The sequence below is a fragment of the Acinonyx jubatus genome, chromosome A2 (assembly GCF_027475565.1).
Source record: "Acinonyx jubatus isolate Ajub_Pintada_27869175 chromosome A2, VMU_Ajub_asm_v1.0, whole genome shotgun sequence".
In the NCBI taxonomy this organism is placed as follows: domain Eukaryota; kingdom Metazoa; phylum Chordata; class Mammalia; order Carnivora; family Felidae; genus Acinonyx; species Acinonyx jubatus.
The window spans coordinates 153,056,451-153,071,239 of record NC_069383.1 but is presented as its reverse complement, the minus strand read 5'-3'; the positions used below and the strand labels follow the sequence as shown (position 1 = coordinate 153,071,239).

The 14,789-nt window shown below is 58.0% G+C and overlaps 2 protein-coding genes across 5 annotated transcripts; one reads left to right on the top strand and one right to left on the bottom strand.

Annotated features, from left to right (window-relative positions):
- The first annotated feature begins 101 nt into the window (after positions 1–101).
- On the top strand, positions 102–5,857 carry ANKLE1 (ankyrin repeat and LEM domain containing 1). 3 transcript variants are annotated; one of them, XM_053219678.1, is made up of 9 exons: positions 102–238; positions 874–1,042; positions 1,487–1,639; positions 2,089–2,438; positions 2,667–3,440; positions 3,602–3,779; positions 4,510–4,669; positions 4,775–4,904; positions 5,166–5,857. In XM_053219678.1, the coding sequence occupies exons 2-9, from the start codon at positions 990–992 to the stop codon at positions 5,351–5,353; spliced, it is 1,986 nt and encodes a 661-aa protein (XP_053075653.1). In that variant the 5' UTR covers positions 102–238; positions 874–989; the 3' UTR covers positions 5,354–5,857. The 3 variants fall into 3 exon arrangements, with proteins under 3 accessions (XP_053075653.1, XP_026894084.1, XP_053075652.1); XM_027038283.2 differs by lacking the exon at positions 102–238 and having other exon boundaries at positions 462–1,414; positions 2,089–2,194; positions 2,294–2,438; XM_053219677.1 differs by lacking the exons at positions 102–238; positions 874–1,042 and adding an exon at positions 1,191–1,414.
- A 2,069-nt stretch (positions 5,858–7,926) lies between these two features.
- On the bottom strand, positions 7,927–14,717 carry ABHD8 (abhydrolase domain containing 8). Of its 2 annotated transcripts, XM_027038281.2 has the most exons (6): positions 13,976–14,717; positions 13,190–13,262; positions 11,999–12,746; positions 10,214–10,384; positions 9,851–10,067; positions 7,927–8,609 (listed from the first exon to the last, which is right to left on the bottom strand). In XM_027038281.2, exons 3-6 carry the CDS (start codon positions 12,736–12,738, stop codon positions 8,439–8,441), a joined length of 1,299 nt encoding a protein of 432 aa, XP_026894082.1. In that variant the 5' UTR covers positions 12,739–12,746; positions 13,190–13,262; positions 13,976–14,717; the 3' UTR covers positions 7,927–8,438. The 2 variants fall into 2 exon arrangements, with proteins under 2 accessions (XP_026894082.1, XP_026894081.1); XM_027038280.2 differs by lacking the exon at positions 13,190–13,262 and having other exon boundaries at positions 13,976–14,220.
- Between the last annotated feature and the right edge of the window lie 72 nt (positions 14,718–14,789).

The window sequence follows — 14,789 nt, the reverse complement described above, 5'->3', positions numbered from 1 at the left end:
ATCTTTTTGGTTGCAAGTGACAGAAAACCTACCCACTGAACAGAAGGGAGTGGCCAGGTTCTTGTAGACGAAAAGCAAAGTGCAGCTTCAGGCCAGGCTGCATTCACTGGTTGAGACAATAATGCCACTGGGGTGGGCCGAACTGTCTTGCGTGATTGGAGTCCAGTGTGCCCTGCTCTTCTCCCAAACCATGGAAAGGGATGTGATGGCTGTGACTGTTCCCCAAACTACAGCCCAGGTGAAGCAAGGGCTCCCAACACCTCCATGTGACTGGTCTTGCCTGGGTTAGGTAACCTTACAGTTGGGCCAGTCGTGGGCCAGAGTTGTGAGATGCCCCGGTTGGCCATGCCTCTGTTCTGCCACGGGATTACTGCTCTTTCAAGAAATAATATGGGTTTTTTTCCAGAGAAAGGGAGACCAGAGACACACAACAGGTCTACGATTCAATTATCTTCCTGGATATTGAGCGACTGTGAATGAGAGACGGAGCATGAGTGGGGGAGGGGCAGAAAGAGAGGGAGACACAACCCAAAGCAGGGCTCCAGGCTCTGAGCAGTCAGCGCAGAGCCCAAGGGGCTCGAACTCATTGACCAGGAGATCGTGACCGGAGCTGAAGTCCCACGATTAACGGAGTGAGCCACCCAGGTGCCCCTAGCAGCTAGATTCTTATATTAAAAAAAAGAAAAAAACAAACAAAAAAAAAACCCGCTTTTCCTCCGTATGAGCATTTATTGGGCACCTGTGTACCAGATCCCTGTGGTGAAACCCGTTCAATTTCACACCAGCCTGGAAGGGATTCTCCCATTTTGCAGAGGGGAAAATGAAGGCCCTCAGCGGCCGGCACTCCAAAGTAACGGACTCCTGTTTCCCCAGGAGTGAAAACGGGCGACACGGAGATGGAGGTGGGAGCTGTTAATTGAAACCTTACGTGGTATCTGGGTCGTGTCCGTCGGTGGAGCCCGCCTGGGCAAAACGTTCCAGGAGACATAATGGCATGTGGGCACCTCTGGGCCCGGGACGCAGCCCCACCTCCTCCGTCAGGGTGCGTTCGCATTTCCCCGCTTTTGAGAGGAGATAATGACACCCTCGGTGGCCTCCACCCGCCCGGGTCCTTATCGGCGGCCCCAGACCCTGCTTGAGCGCCACTCGGTGTCGCGGGCCCCCGCAGGCACTAGGAGTCCCGAACCCTGATGTGGACGCGGGTGCACCTTAGCTCCGCTCCGCTGGGGACACTACGCTCCGGAGGCATCCGGAGACCGGAGGCGAGGGGTGGAGCGGCGCGTGCGCACAAGGGAGCCGCGGGAAGTTCGAAATTGACGGGCAGGGCGGCAGGGCCCGGGGGCATCCCGGGCATGGCCGCGGCGGCCGGCCTGGCGCGGCGGCTGCGGGCAGCGCTGCGGGAGGAGGAGCCGCGGTGAGGGCGAGGGCTGGGCGGGCCAGGGGGTGGGGCGAGGGTCGTGGTCCACTCTGACCTCCCAGTCCGTAGGGCCGTGGAAAAACTGCTGCGCCGCGGCGCGGACCCCAACCTGGTGCTCGCGGATGGCGTGGCAGCCATGCACCTGGCGGCCAGAGCCCGGCACTCGCGCGGTCTGCGCTGCCTGGAGGCCCTACTGCACCGGGGCGGGGATGCTAACGCTCGGTGAGGCGGGGCCCGTACCCGGGGCGGAGTGATCCGCGCAGGGGAGGGGTTTCCCGAATCCAAGGGCGAGAACTGGGAGTTCTGGAGAGGGCATCTCACAGCCCGAGGGCGGAGACTCGGGGCCCAAGGGTGGGGCTTGGGGACTTGGGGGCGGGTTCCTAAAGATCCAAGGGCGGGGGCTAAGGTGCCAGATTGAGGGTGGGATGGGAGGTTGCCCTCGGACCAAGTAGGGATCAAAGATTCGGATCTGGCGGTAGGAGCTCTAGGGTCAGAGAGCAGAGGTTTGAGTCTGGCCGAGGGTGCGGTGTCTAGGATCCAAGAGTGGCGTCTCAGGCTGGGGGGTGGGGTGGGGGGCGGTGGAGATAGGGGGCCGAGAGCCCGGTCTCCGGGGTCCGGAGGCGGAGATCTCATTCACTCTTCCGCTGACCTCTCCTCCGCTCTTGCCCCAGGTCGGTCGAGGCGCTCACGCCGCTGCACGTGGCTGCCGCCTGGGGCTGTCGCCGCGGCCTGGAGCTGCTGCTGGGCCATGGAGCGGACCCGACGCTGCGCGACCAGGTGGGAGCCCAGCGCCCGCAGTGGCGGGGCAGACCCGGAGGGAGCGAGGAAGGGAGGGAAAAGGGCCTCGGGTGCCCCCTGCTGACCAAGCCGCCGCAGGACGGACTCGGGCCGCTGGACCTGGCGGAGCAGCAGGGGCACCAGGATTGCGCACACGTCCTTCGGGAACTCCAGACTCGGACGAAGACATCGACCCGGACCCGGGCAGAGAGCCAGAAGCCTGAGCCTGAGCCCGAGCCTGGCGGTGGGTGGCGCCTGCGCGTCCTCGGGGCTTAATCTCTGATCTAGTTTTGCGTGTCTCTCTGATGACCGCTCTCTGGTTCTGTCTCACAACGCGGTGCGGCCGGTAAACTGTCTGCCTCCGATTCTTTCCCTCCTCCCTGTGACTCTTTCTGTCTGATCCAACCCCCATCTCTGGCTCTGGCTCTCTTCACCCTTCCTCTCTGACCCTCCCTCTCATCCCCCACTTCAGGCCCAAACCCCTGGGGAAAGGGGCTGGACGCCAGCCCCTCTGGACTTCCCAATGTGACGCTGGGCTTCATAGCACTGGGCAGGAGTGATGGCAGGGACATAGGCCTGGAAGCTGGCCCCAGACTCCCCCACCACCTGGCCCGCCCTGAGATTGCTGACAAGGATAGCAGCTTGGAGTACCCCCCAGGACAGTGGGACTGCAGCTCAGATGCCTCCTTTGTCACTGCGATTGAAGCTTCTGGAACTGAAGACCCAGCCCCGCACACCTCCTCCTGGGCTAGGTCATCTCCCCAGACCAAGCAGAGACTCATGCCTACTATTCGACCTTCCCAGAGGACGCCAAGGTCCCCAGGTACCCCACAGCTGGTACATCGAGCTGCTGCGGCAGACAGGGAGGCAGAACTAAATACCTGTCTGCAGGCCCTGACTCTGACTTCGCCAGATGCCTCCCCCTCCCCCCTAGCCCTCCCCGATGGGAGCCCTGCGCAGAGCCCCCCTCGGGAGCCACTGCCTGGACTCCCCCATGTTCACTTCCTAAAAGACGAAGAGTTGTCCCCCGACAGTGATGTGGCTGCCCTCTGGCTGACAGAGGATGAGGCGAGCTCCACAGGTGGCAGGGACCCTGTCCCCTCTCTCTGGTGCCCTCCAGTTCCTGCCATGACAGACCTGGAGATACTTCGAGGGCTCCGAGCACTTGGCAAGAACCCTGGCCCCATCATACCCTTCACTCGGACGTACCACCTCCGACGGCTGGAAGAAGCCCGTGCTGCTCCTGGTTAGTCTGTTCTGGGCATCCAGAGTCCAAGGAACTTCCAGGGATCCCTGGAGACCCCTGGCTCTCGGTCCTCCCTCCTTTATTCTTTATGTCTGGGAACAACCCCTTCATTTGTCTGCCTTGACTCAGTTTCCCCCCCACACACACCCTGCCCGCCCCAGGCTCAGACTTTTCAGGGCACAGCCCAGAGCTGGCCGAAGCCCTGCGGACAGGCTGTATCCCAGATGCCCAGGCAGATGAGGATGTGCTTGCCCAGCAGTTTGAGCGGCCGGACCCCAAGAGAAGGTGGAGGGAGGGGGTCGTGAAGTCTAGCTTCACGTATCTACTGCTGGACCCCAGGTACTTGGGGCAGGGATAGAAAATTCTGGGATTGGTCTGCTTTGTATCCTTTTCTAAGTGTATTTATTCTGAGAGAGAGAGAGAGAGAGAGAGAGAGCAAATGCAAATAGAGTAGGGGCAGAGAGAGAGGGAGAGAGAGGATCCCAAGCAGGCTCCACGCTGTCAGCACAGAGTCTGACGTGGGGCTGGAACCCACGAACCGTGAGATCATGACCTGAGCCAAAATCAAGAGCCAGACGCTCAACCAACTAAGCCACCCAGGCGCCCCTTTGCTGTGTATCTTTAATATTTATTTATTTTGAGAGAGAGAGAAAGAGAGTGCATGCGCACATGCAAGTGGGAGAGGGGCAGAGCGAGAGGGAGAGAGAAAATTCCAAACTGGCTCTGCGCTGTCAGTGCAGAGTCCGATGTAGGGCTCGATCTCACAAACTGTGAGATCACGACCTGAGCCGAAATCAAAGAACTGGGTGCTTCACCCACTGAGCCACCCAGGCGCCCCTGCTTTGTATCTTTAAAAGGGGCACCAGCCCTGTCTGGTCATCAGCTCCTTTATCTATAAAAGGTTGGTTAGACCCCGTTCAAGCTGCTGAGTGTCCTTGGAGAGCATCCACCGCTCTCTGCCCTGGAAGGGGCTCACTGGACTCGGATTCGAGTTGCTTTGCGAACTTAGAAACTGTTTCCGGGGCAACTGTCATCACTTCTTCCTCTCTGAGTGACCCCTTTCATCCAGGGAGACTCAGGACCTGCCAGCCCGAGCCTTCTCACTGACCCCAGCTGAACGCCTTCGGACTTTTGTCCATGCCATCTTCTATGTGGGGAAAGGGACACGGGCCCGGCCAGATGTCCACCTCTGGGAGGCCCTCAGCCACCGTCGACAGCCAAGAAAGCAGGTGTGAGGATATAGATCAGGGTCATGGCAGGGGCAGCTGGGTCTTGGGGAGGTTAAGGAAGGAGGGGATTGGAGGACAGTCCCTGACCCCACCCTGGCCCACTAGGCCTGCCCCAAAGTGCGCCAGATCTTGGACATCTGGGCCAGTGGTCGTGGTGTTGTCTCCCTGCATTGCTTCCAACATGTGGTTGCTGTGGAGGCTTATACTCGAGAGGCATGTCTTGTGGATGCTCTAGGTAGGTGCCTGACTTGTGAGGTGGGGGGAGTCATATGAGGGGCACTTGATCTACTTACTGATTCCCTCACCCCTTTCCTCTCAGAGCTGTTCATTCATTCAGCCAATGAGCAATTATTGAGCACCAACTGTGTGCCTTCATGTGCACATATTTTGCTCTTTTGGTCTGTCCCTGCTTAAGGGTAATATGCAGTGGTCTCACCGTCATTTCTGCCAGGGGGTTCCAAGGATGCCCCTGTGACCTCACCCCTAATCTCTCCAGGCATCCAGACACTGACCAACCAGAGACAAGGACACTGCTATGGAGTGGTGGCGAGCTGGCCACCCACCCGGCGACGCCGCTTGGGGGTGCATCTGCTGCACCGCGCCCTCCTTGTCTTCTTGGCCGAGGGTGAGCGAGAGCTGCGGCCCCAGGACATCCAGGCCCGCGGCGGAGTACTGGGGACTTGACCGTCCAGCCTAGGTAGAGATCGGGGTGTTTGAATGTTTCAGCTGTCCCATGCTGACATCAGCCCCCCATCTCCAGCACGCAGCCCGGCGGGTGAGGGGGCAGGCAGCATGGCATATCCCCCCTCAAGCTGAGGGAGGACTTTGTTACAGATGGACCTGCTGGAGAGGTATTGAGCTTCCTGTCATGGGAGGAGGACAAATAGGGAAGCAGAAGTTCTTTGGAATGTTCTAGTGCTTCCGAACATGCTAACGCTTTGGCAGTTTGGTCCCCTCTGTACAGTCCGCTTTTTTCTCCCAGACGCAGGGGACTCACGTGTGGGCTGGACTGGGGGACTCTGCCGAAGTCAAGAGCCAGATTTCTCTGCTTCCCCCCTATGGGACCCCGGGCCAGGAATTTGTCGCTCTGAGGCTCAGTTTCCTTACTTTGTACAGTGGGGACAGTGAGGAGTGCCACCTCAGAGGGTCATTGTGGAGATGGGAGTAAACGAAGCCATGCAGTGCAATGTGTGGCAGCCCGTCTGCCCTGGTGGAAAGTCTCTTGGGGAAGGGAGGTGCCATGATGCTCTCCAGGGGCCGGCTGTGTGTGGTGATATGTGGGCAGAGCTGGGGAGGTCGACAGGGTCTGGGTGAGCGACCAGCCTTCCCCAGGATAGCTGTGCAACTCGGGCCTCCGGACATTGTTTCTCTGCCACTGTTTCTTCCACCATAAAACGGAATAACTAACCGCCACTTCCTGGCGATGCTGTACCACATCAGACTTCACATATGCTTAGAGCTTTAGTAAATGCCAAGCTGTCATCCTGGTGAGGTGTTGGCGGGATCATTTTAGTTTCCAGAAGTAGCTTCTTCAAGCTTTCAGTGTATTTAGATTTGGGAGGATCCGCCGCCCCATTGGGTTGATTCCCCTGCCCATCATCGTGGCTCAGCGAACCAGGTCCTGAAGGGGGCGGGAGGTAACCTGCGCTGAGGTTCCCACCCGCCTCGATTCCTGCGGGCTGAGCCCCTGGCTACTCGTGGGGTGTGGCTGGTGTGGTAATAAGGGGCCGGGCCTCTGGAGTGGGTCGGGCTCTACCATTTTGTGTGTGAGTGGGGGGACTCAGCCATTTTAACCGAACCAAAGAAACTTCTCTAAGCTTCTCGTTCCTCACGTGTAAGAAGACCCGGAGGGCTCCCAGACCCAAGTCTCTTGGTAAAGTGATAGCAATGAAAAGTGTGCCATATGCCCAGGAATTCACCAAGAAGTCACTGGGAAAGAATCCAGAGACCCCACCCCCACCCCCCAAAAAGACCCCAAAGAGATGGGCTTTGTCTATTCCCAAGGTGGACCCTAGTGTCATTTGAGGCCAAATTATTCTTTGCAGTAGGGGCCGTCCTGTGCATTGTAGGATGTCAGGACAGCATCCCTGGGCTCCGCCCACTTCCTCCCATCCCCAGTTGTGGCAATAAAACATGTCTCCAGAATTTGCTAGGGGGGAACACTGTCTCAACCAGAACCCCACGCTAAACTAAAGGTGGGCTCACAAACCAGTGGGGAAAGGACCAAAGATGCAATAACTAAAGGGACAATGCTCTCCCCTCACCGTCCACACAAGCCTCGAGACACATTAGAAAATACAGAGGAGGGGCACCTGGGTGGCTCAGTCCCTTGAGCAACCACTTTGCTCAGGTCATGATCTCAGGGTTTGTGGGTTTGAGCCCCACGTGGGGCTCTCAGCTGTCAGCGCAGAGCCCACTTCGGATCCTCTCTCTCCCTCTCCCTCTTCCTCCCCCTCCGCTCCTCCTTCCTTCAAGTGTGCGCAGATGTGCCTTGGCTCTTTCTTAAAAATAGACATTAAAAAAAAAGAAGAAGAATATAGAGGAATGGGCGCTTGGATGGCTCAGTTAAGCATCTGACTCCGGATTTCAGCTCAGATCACGAAGAGCCTGCTTGGGATTCTCTTGCTCTCTCCTTTCTCTGCCCGCCCCCCCCCCCCCCAGCTCCTGCTCTCTCTCTCTCAAAATAAGTAAATAAACTAAAAAGAAAAAAGTAAGAAAATATAGAAGAAATCTTTCTGCCAAAAATGAAAAAAAGACAGATTCATTGGCTCCAACATAAAAATTCTTCACGACAAAAGTGGCCTTGAACCAAGTTGGAAGATAAAGTGGATGGAGAGTAAAAGGTACCAAGTTGCCCTGTAGCGTGGGATAAAAGGAACTCAACGAACATGGTGTCAGGCACTTGGCACAGAGCTTTGTATACAGGTGGCACTCAATTATGGCTACTGCAACCCACGCAACATCTACTGATCCACACCTTAACCGCTGTATGAACCTCAGTTGGACGGCCTCCTGCCTTCCAAGGACGGGGAGCTCACCACCTGTCTCTGCTCTGGGAATACTGCCCAAGAAGCCCCTGCATTCTGAGGAGGGAGGGAGAACTCGGGAAGTAAGCCTGGACAGCCAACGCCCTTACTTCTCTGCAGTTCATCTCTGAGTGGGTGGGACCCTCATCAGCCCAGCCTGCAAGATGGGGAAACTCAGGCTCAGGACGACCCTGCCCTGCGGTCACCCAGCACAGGTCCGGAGACTCAGATTGTCGCTTCTTTTTATTGAGTTACAAGTTGAGATGTGCAGGTTCAGTGGCGCCAGCCCCCCCATCCCTCCCCTCTCCCTTGGGCAACAATAGCTCCCAGCGCCAAGAAATGGGGGGTAGGGGGGGTCTCGGGCAATGAGGCGGGGCCCCGAGGGTCCCAGGATCAAGCACGGCTGACACGGAAGACAGAGAGGGGGTGGGGGGGCCTGCCTCGGCCGTGGCGTTGAGGGGCAGGGACTTCTGTACAAGGTCATCCTCCACGGGGGTTCTGGCTGCGGCCCCAAACACCGATGGGTCCGGCAGGATGGAAGCGGAGAGCGGTGTATCCACTTGGCTCCGGAGAATGCCGTGCCCCACCCAGCCGGCCTGGGGGCGTCTCCCTACCCTGACTCCGCCCACCGGAGCGAACAGCCCGCCCAGGTGGTCCGCGCGGCGGACGTGGGGCTGCTCCTGGCTTCCTCCTGCTGCTCCGCGGCTTACCAAGCGATGCCCGATGCCCGGCCGGCCCAGCGGCTACTTCTTCTCTTCTGGGGGCGCGGGCAGGGGCTCAGGCAGGGCCTTGGGCGAGGGCTCGGGCTCCCAGAGCAGGAATTCATGGAGGAGTGTGTTGACCGTCTCCGGACACTCCAGCATCACCATGTGGCTGCCTTCATCAATGAGCTTCAGGAAGGCCAGCAGCAGGATCTGCGGGGAGGGGCACAGGCTCAGGGTGGCCAACGTAGAATGGTGCCTCTTGGGGCACCCAAGCCCACCCCCACACCACGCCTGCAGCGTTAGGAAGTCCCTCCTATGCTCTACCCTTCATCCCTCTACTTCCATCCAAGCTGGACGCAGAGAATTGCCTGCCGCCCCAGTGGAGGTCGACTCAGTATTCATTCAACATTTATTAGGTGCCTACGATACGTCCAGAGCAGGCTTTCTCAACCCCAGCACTACTGACATTTAGGGCCAGATCATTCTCCGTGGTGGGGGCTGTGTCCCATGCCCTGTGGGATGTTGAGCATCGTCCCTGGCCTTGACCCACTAGATGCCAGTTAGCAGTGTCTCACTCCCCTCAGTCCACAGTGTGACAACTTTAAAAAGCCTCCAGACACTGCCTCATGTCCGTAGGGAGCAAATTCACTGCTGGGTGATAATCCCTGAGACAGACAGAAAGGCAAGGTGTCTCATGCTGGGAATCTTAACCTTGGAATTCCTGACACTTGTTAGGGGATCATTCTTTACCGTGAAGCCATTCTGTTCATCAAAGGTTGTTGAGCAGCATCCCTGGCATCCACCCACCGGATGGCAAAAGCCCCTCCTCCCCATTCATGGCAACCAGAAAAGTCTCCGGACATTTCAGGGGCACCCGGGTGGCTCAGTCGGTTGGGTGTCCGACTTTGGCTCAGGCCATGATCTCAGGTGGGTTCAAGCCCCGTGTCGGGCTCTGTGCTGACAGCTGGGAGCCTGGAGCCTGCTCCAGATTCTGTGTCTCCCTCTCTCTCTCTGCCCCTCCCCGGCTTGTGCTCTCTCTCTCAAAAGTAAATAAACATTAAAAAAAAAAAGGCCGCAGACATTTCTGATGTCCCCCGGGGGCCAGAATCCTTGCTGGTTCAGAACTGCTGATCCAGAGCTATTCCAAGTGCTGGGGATCCCACAACACTTTCCTGGTAGTCTCTGACCTAAAGATCCTCTGGCCCACCCTCTCCCAGAATTCTGTATTGCGTCCCTGGTCACTTATACAAACCCCAGCGGTAAAGAGCACCTTTGATGTGCAATGGGGAAAGCACGTAACCTAATACCTGTCCAGGGCAGCCCCACGTTCTGGATTCCTCCCTTAATCTTAGCTCTCAGTTTCCTGGGGCTAGAGCACAAGGCAGAGTCCACCTGGGGTGCACACACAGGGAGATCTGCGGGGTGTGGGGGCCAGGGTGCCAAGGCCCTACCTCAGCCATGCGCTGGTCTTCCTCCACCGGCACAAACTTGTCGTGCATGCCATGGACGAGCAGGACGGGCACAGTGAGCTCAGCATGGTAGACCTCATCACCTTCGGGCCAGTACTGGCCGCTCATCATGGCTCGCAGAACGAAGGACGACACATTGAACGCGTTGCCCTCTTTTAGCAGCTGCTTCTCTTTGGCTCCTTGGCGGGCAAAGCCGGCCCTGGTGGTGGGGAGGCATTCCTGGAGCCCTCATGCCAGCTTGGGCCACCAGGGGTGCCCCCCAATGCCAGTCCAGCAGTACAGCCCCCCCCGCCTCCCACCCAACTCAGGGAGATGCCAGGGTCGGCCAGGGCCAGAGTCACTCACTTGAGAAAGCTCCAAGCCAGGCAGGGTGACAGGCAGTGCAGGACGCACGTGGGCATGTTGAAGATGGAACAGAAGCTGGGTTCCAATGCCGTGGGGCCCCCGCCGTTGATCATGATCACCTTGTGCACCAGGTCTGGGTACTCATGTGCCAGGAACGTGCAGAAGGAGACACTGTCGGTGGGGAGGGGGGTGGTGGGGAGGGTTGAAGGGTGGGAGTCAGCAGGATGCAGTAAGTGAGGGAGTTAATGCCCTCCCTCACTCAGAGGCAGGTCCTCGAGGGCCAACATTCCTCCCCGGGGGCCCATGGGCACTGGATGGGAGGGATGGGTGTGGCATTTGAAATGCCTCCAAATTGTAAAACTATATACGTGTTGAGGGTAATTTTTTTTTCTTCTTTTTTGGAGAGAAGATCCAAATCCAGAACTTTCCTCAGATCCTCAAAGCCACCATGACCCCCAAAGGGGTAAGAGTTACTTATTGTCAAGTGTTAAGGAAGCAATCCGATGAAATCCTTTGGTTTCCCAGAGAAGGTCCCTGTTTCCTATGTATCCCTTCCCTTTAAGGATAGTCTGTCTCCAGCTTCTGTACGTGGCACGTCAGCCTGCCTTATGCAGGGGGAGAGGTGCAGCCTGAAGAGAGAGCCCCCAGCGGCCCAGTTCCTGTGGGCTATAGCCATTCTGTTTTGTAAACTAGTAAACTAGTAACTAAGTTCACCGTTGGGTACATTTGTAAATTATTTAGCAAATAAAGTTTTACCGGAACACAGCCACACCCATTGGTTTACAATTATGGCTGGTCTTTTTGCTATGGCGAAAGTAGAGTTGTAAAGTTCCAACAGAGATGACCATACATCCTGCAAACCTAAAATGTTTACTCTCTGGCCCATTGAGAAAAAATTTGCCAACCCTTGCTGTAAAGAGGGACGGGATACGATCAAGAGTGAGGTGGGCTTAACTGTGCCAGGGTGGCTCAGCCCAGTAAGTGTCCGACTTCGGCTCAGGTCATGATCTCACGGTTCGTGGGTTTGGGCCCCACGTCAGGCTCTGTGCTGACAGCTTAGATTCTGTGTCTCCCTCTCTCTCTCTGCCCCTCCCCTGCTCACGCTCTCTCTCTTTCTCAAAAATGAATAAACGTTCAAAAAAATTATTAAAAAAAAAAAGAAAAAGGAGAGAAGAGTACCCCTTGGCAGTGATCAGGCACCAAGGTCCAGTCTCCAATGGAGTGAGCACTCACCTAAATGCGAGATGGTATTATCTGTCACCCCTTTAAGGGAGAGTGAAAATTATAGCAACCCGCGTCCTTGGAAAAAGACTTTACTACAGGATTCTAATTAGCCCTTCCTTGGAGGCCTTGGGGTCTTCAGAGCAACTGCTTTTTGAACTTGAAGACAGTGGTTCTCAGCCAGGGGTGATTCTGCCGGCCAGGGGACCCGGGGCAATATTTGAAGACGCTTCAGATTGTCATGAACATCACCAGGCCGTTGCGCCAGTGGCAACCAGCGGGTAGAGGCTAGGGATGCCGCTGCCACACATCCAACAGCCACATGAAAGCCCCTCACAGAGAAGAAAGACCTAACCCAAGATACCAGCGGTGCCGGGGCTGAGAAACACCGCTTTAAAACAATAGGAAACGATAGCAGTGGCGGGAATCCCTATCTTGTTACAGATGTTAACGAGATTTTTTCAAGGAGAGGAAGCAGCGTTTTGGCGAGGGGGTGTCCCGTCCTGGCCGCCCCCGCCCCCCCCCCCATCTCTCACCCCCATCCCCGCCCCAGCGTCGGCTCACCCGTAAGAATGTCCAATGAGCACGTTGCGCTTCTTGGCGTAACGCTTAAAGATGGCGCGCATGTCCTCTGCCAGCGCATAGAAGGTGTAGGCTGCGGCCACCTGGGGCGCGGAGCTGGCCCCGTGACCGGCCAGATCGGGTGCCACCACCTCGTAGCCCAGGCGCACAAAGAAGTCCAGCTGCTCCTTCCAGATGGCCAGGGAGCCGCCCACACCGTGGATGAAAAAGAGCACCACGTCGGCCTGGGCACCTTTGCAGCTTGTGATGCGCTTCTCACAGTCAATGTGGATGGTGCGCTTGGGGCGCCGGGTTCGCCGCCGGCGGCCACCGCTGCCACTTCCGGCGCTGCCCGAGCCCGAGCGGCCGTCACTGCCTGCCGGGTCCGCCAGCTCCACCTCTAGGGCGGCCGGCGGCTCCCCGGAGCCATTCTGCCCGTGCAGGAGGTCAGCACGGGGTGCCCGGCCCAGGTTCTCCACCAGCAACCGCCCGTTGCGGTACACGGTAATGCGGCGCTGGCAGCGGACCAAGCCAGACCGGTCCCCCTGGGCAGCATCTGGCAGTGGTGGAGGTGGGTTGGGGGCTGGAGCAGGCCCGGCATGCTTCACCCGCAGCACACGGCCAGGCTTGACCTCCACAAAGGTGTAGCCATCACTGGACTCGACGCTCTCCAGCGGCCCCACAGCGTTGGGGGGTGCGCCCAGTAGGCAGCAGAAGATCCCGTCGGTCACCCCGGTCAGCATGGCGTGTCCTGGAAGTGGGGCCACATCCATCTCAGGGGTCATCTACATGAGGAACCCTCCACCCCCACAGCACCCAATCCCTGCACCTGGGGCAGGTGAGCTGTGCTAGGAGGTACCTTCTGGCCCCCAGTGTTTGGAGGGCGACAGCCAGTCAAGCACCAAGACGTTTAGTCTAGTCAGTGCCTGCATGGTGGCTGGCCACCCTCCTGGGCTAACCTAGTCTATCCTGGAGAGAAGGACCTGGCTATGGCTGACCCCAAGAGGTGTCCATAAGGAAGGTGGTATAGTCAGGGGATGCTTCTTGGAGGAGGAGACATTGTAGCAAATGAGGACCCCCCCAGCTGAGGATTATAGCAGTTATGGCTTCCTAAGCCCATTCATTCATTCATTCATTCACTCATTCACTCATCCATCCATCCATCCATTCATGCACACACTCTCACTAACTTACTCTATGCTTCTGAAGGCATCTAAAAAGGTGCAGATTCCAGCGAGCCCCCATCCCAGGCCTCTGAACCTGGCTCCTGAAAGGTGAGGCCCTCAGGGAGGGAGTTAGGGACTGAGCTCCAAAAGGCCTTGTCCAGCTCCCCAAGACCCAGTCTGGGTCTGTTTCACAGAGGGACAAGCTGAAGCCCGGACACTCTGTACGCCCCCCCCCCCCGACCCCCAGTCAGTGTTCTGGTTTCTGGGGGGGGTCTGACACACAATCCCCAAAGGTGATGAGGATGGAGAAGGTAAAACCCTCCCTGGGGGCCTCCAGGCCTCCATCCTGCTCCCTGGGCTACCCCCCCCCCCGTGTCCATGGCAACCACAGGCTGTTACATAACTCAAGGGGGATACCCGTGCAGCGAACCCCCATTGTCTAGGGCCTGGAGATGGGACGAACCCCTCCCCCCCACCCCCGTCCCCATCCTGTGAGCCCTGGGGATAAGACACGCCAAAGGCACGGCCTGTGATGGCCCAGACTTGATGATAGAGGGGGAGCAGGTCTCGCCTCTCACTCCACTGAGATCCCAACCCTGGATTGCGGAGGGGGACGCAAATGCGCCACGCCAGGTCCCCTCCCCAGAGGCAGATCTCTGCCTCTCGGTTGCTAGTCAGCCCCGCGGCGGGGTTGAGGCCACTGGGGCTCCGTGGGTTCCTAAGAGCCCGAGCACTGGCTTTGTGCACACCCCCTTCCGAAGTGGAAGCCCCGGGGACCTCGTGTCCCCCCTCCCAGATCCCACTCCCCGCTCACCTCATCGAGGGCCCCGTAGCCCAGGGCAGGGCGGAGGGGTCCCGGGCGGAGAATCCTGCGTCCGCCTGCGGCGCCGTTTTACATGGTGGCACGGGGTCGACCCAGGCGCGTCTACGCGGGCAGCCTCGGGCCCACGGCGGTCAGCACGGGGGCATCCCGCGGCCGCTCAGAGAGCCGGCCCTTTAATTCTCTCTCCGGGCGGGGGAGGGCCGCATGCCGACGGTCAGGCACCTCGGCCAATCACAGCTATGAACCGACCTGGCCTAGTTAGACTGCCAATCATAGGCCGCAGCTCGGGGATGGAGGCGGGCTCATGAATTAACGACCCCGCCCCCTTTAGGGACTTAACAAGGTGGAGGGAGGGATTGGGCCTGGCCCCAAGGCCGAGAAGGGGGCCCAAACCGGGGTCTGCGGAGCTCCTGGGAGGTAGCAGCTGGAGCCCTTTACTGCGAAGAGGATCCCCTCGGCTAGCCTCTGCCTCCAAACTGCCCTGTACCCTCCAAAGGGGGCCCTATGGTCCTCTCTCTGTGCTGACCTTTCTGTTCTAGAGGTTCCCAGATCTTTCCAATTTCAGGTGGGGAAACTGAGGCTCATGAAGGGCACAAAGTCACAAGGCAAGATGTGGGACTGTAGGGCAGAAGTGGACTTAAAACCACGGCTTTGTGATATCAAGTCCCGGAAATTATTATTCGTTAAACCTTTAAACAGATGAATTGGAATTTCACAGACGAGCCAGTTTAACCGTTGGTCAGTTTAACCGGTGACTCCGTGGTCCCAGCTGGAGTCAGAGATCCCAAGGTTCAAATTCAGTCTC

Excerpts from the sequence above, each read along its gene's own strand:
- ANKLE1 (XM_053219677.1), top strand. The coding sequence starts at position 1,191 with ATGTGGACGCGGGTGCACCTTAGCTCCGCTCCGCTGGGGACACTACGC. Across the intron at positions 1,415-1,486 it reads CTGCGGGAGGAGGAGCCGCG|GGCCGTGGAAAAACTGCTGC; the intron begins GTGAGGGCGAGG and ends CCCAGTCCGTAG. Across the intron at positions 3,780-4,509 it reads TATCTACTGCTGGACCCCAG|GGAGACTCAGGACCTGCCAG; the intron begins GTACTTGGGGCA and ends CCTTTCATCCAG.
- ABHD8 (XM_027038281.2), bottom strand. The coding sequence starts at position 12,738 with ATGCTGACCGGGGTGACCGACGGGATCTTCTGCTGCCTACTGGGCGCA. Across the intron at positions 10,068-10,213 it reads CTGGCTTGGAGCTTTCTCAA|GGCCGGCTTTGCCCGCCAAG; the intron begins GTGAGTGACTCT and ends CCCCACCACCAG. Across the intron at positions 8,610-9,850 it reads AAGACCAGCGCATGGCTGAG|ATCCTGCTGCTGGCCTTCCT; the intron begins GTAGGGCCTTGG and ends CCCTCCCCGCAG.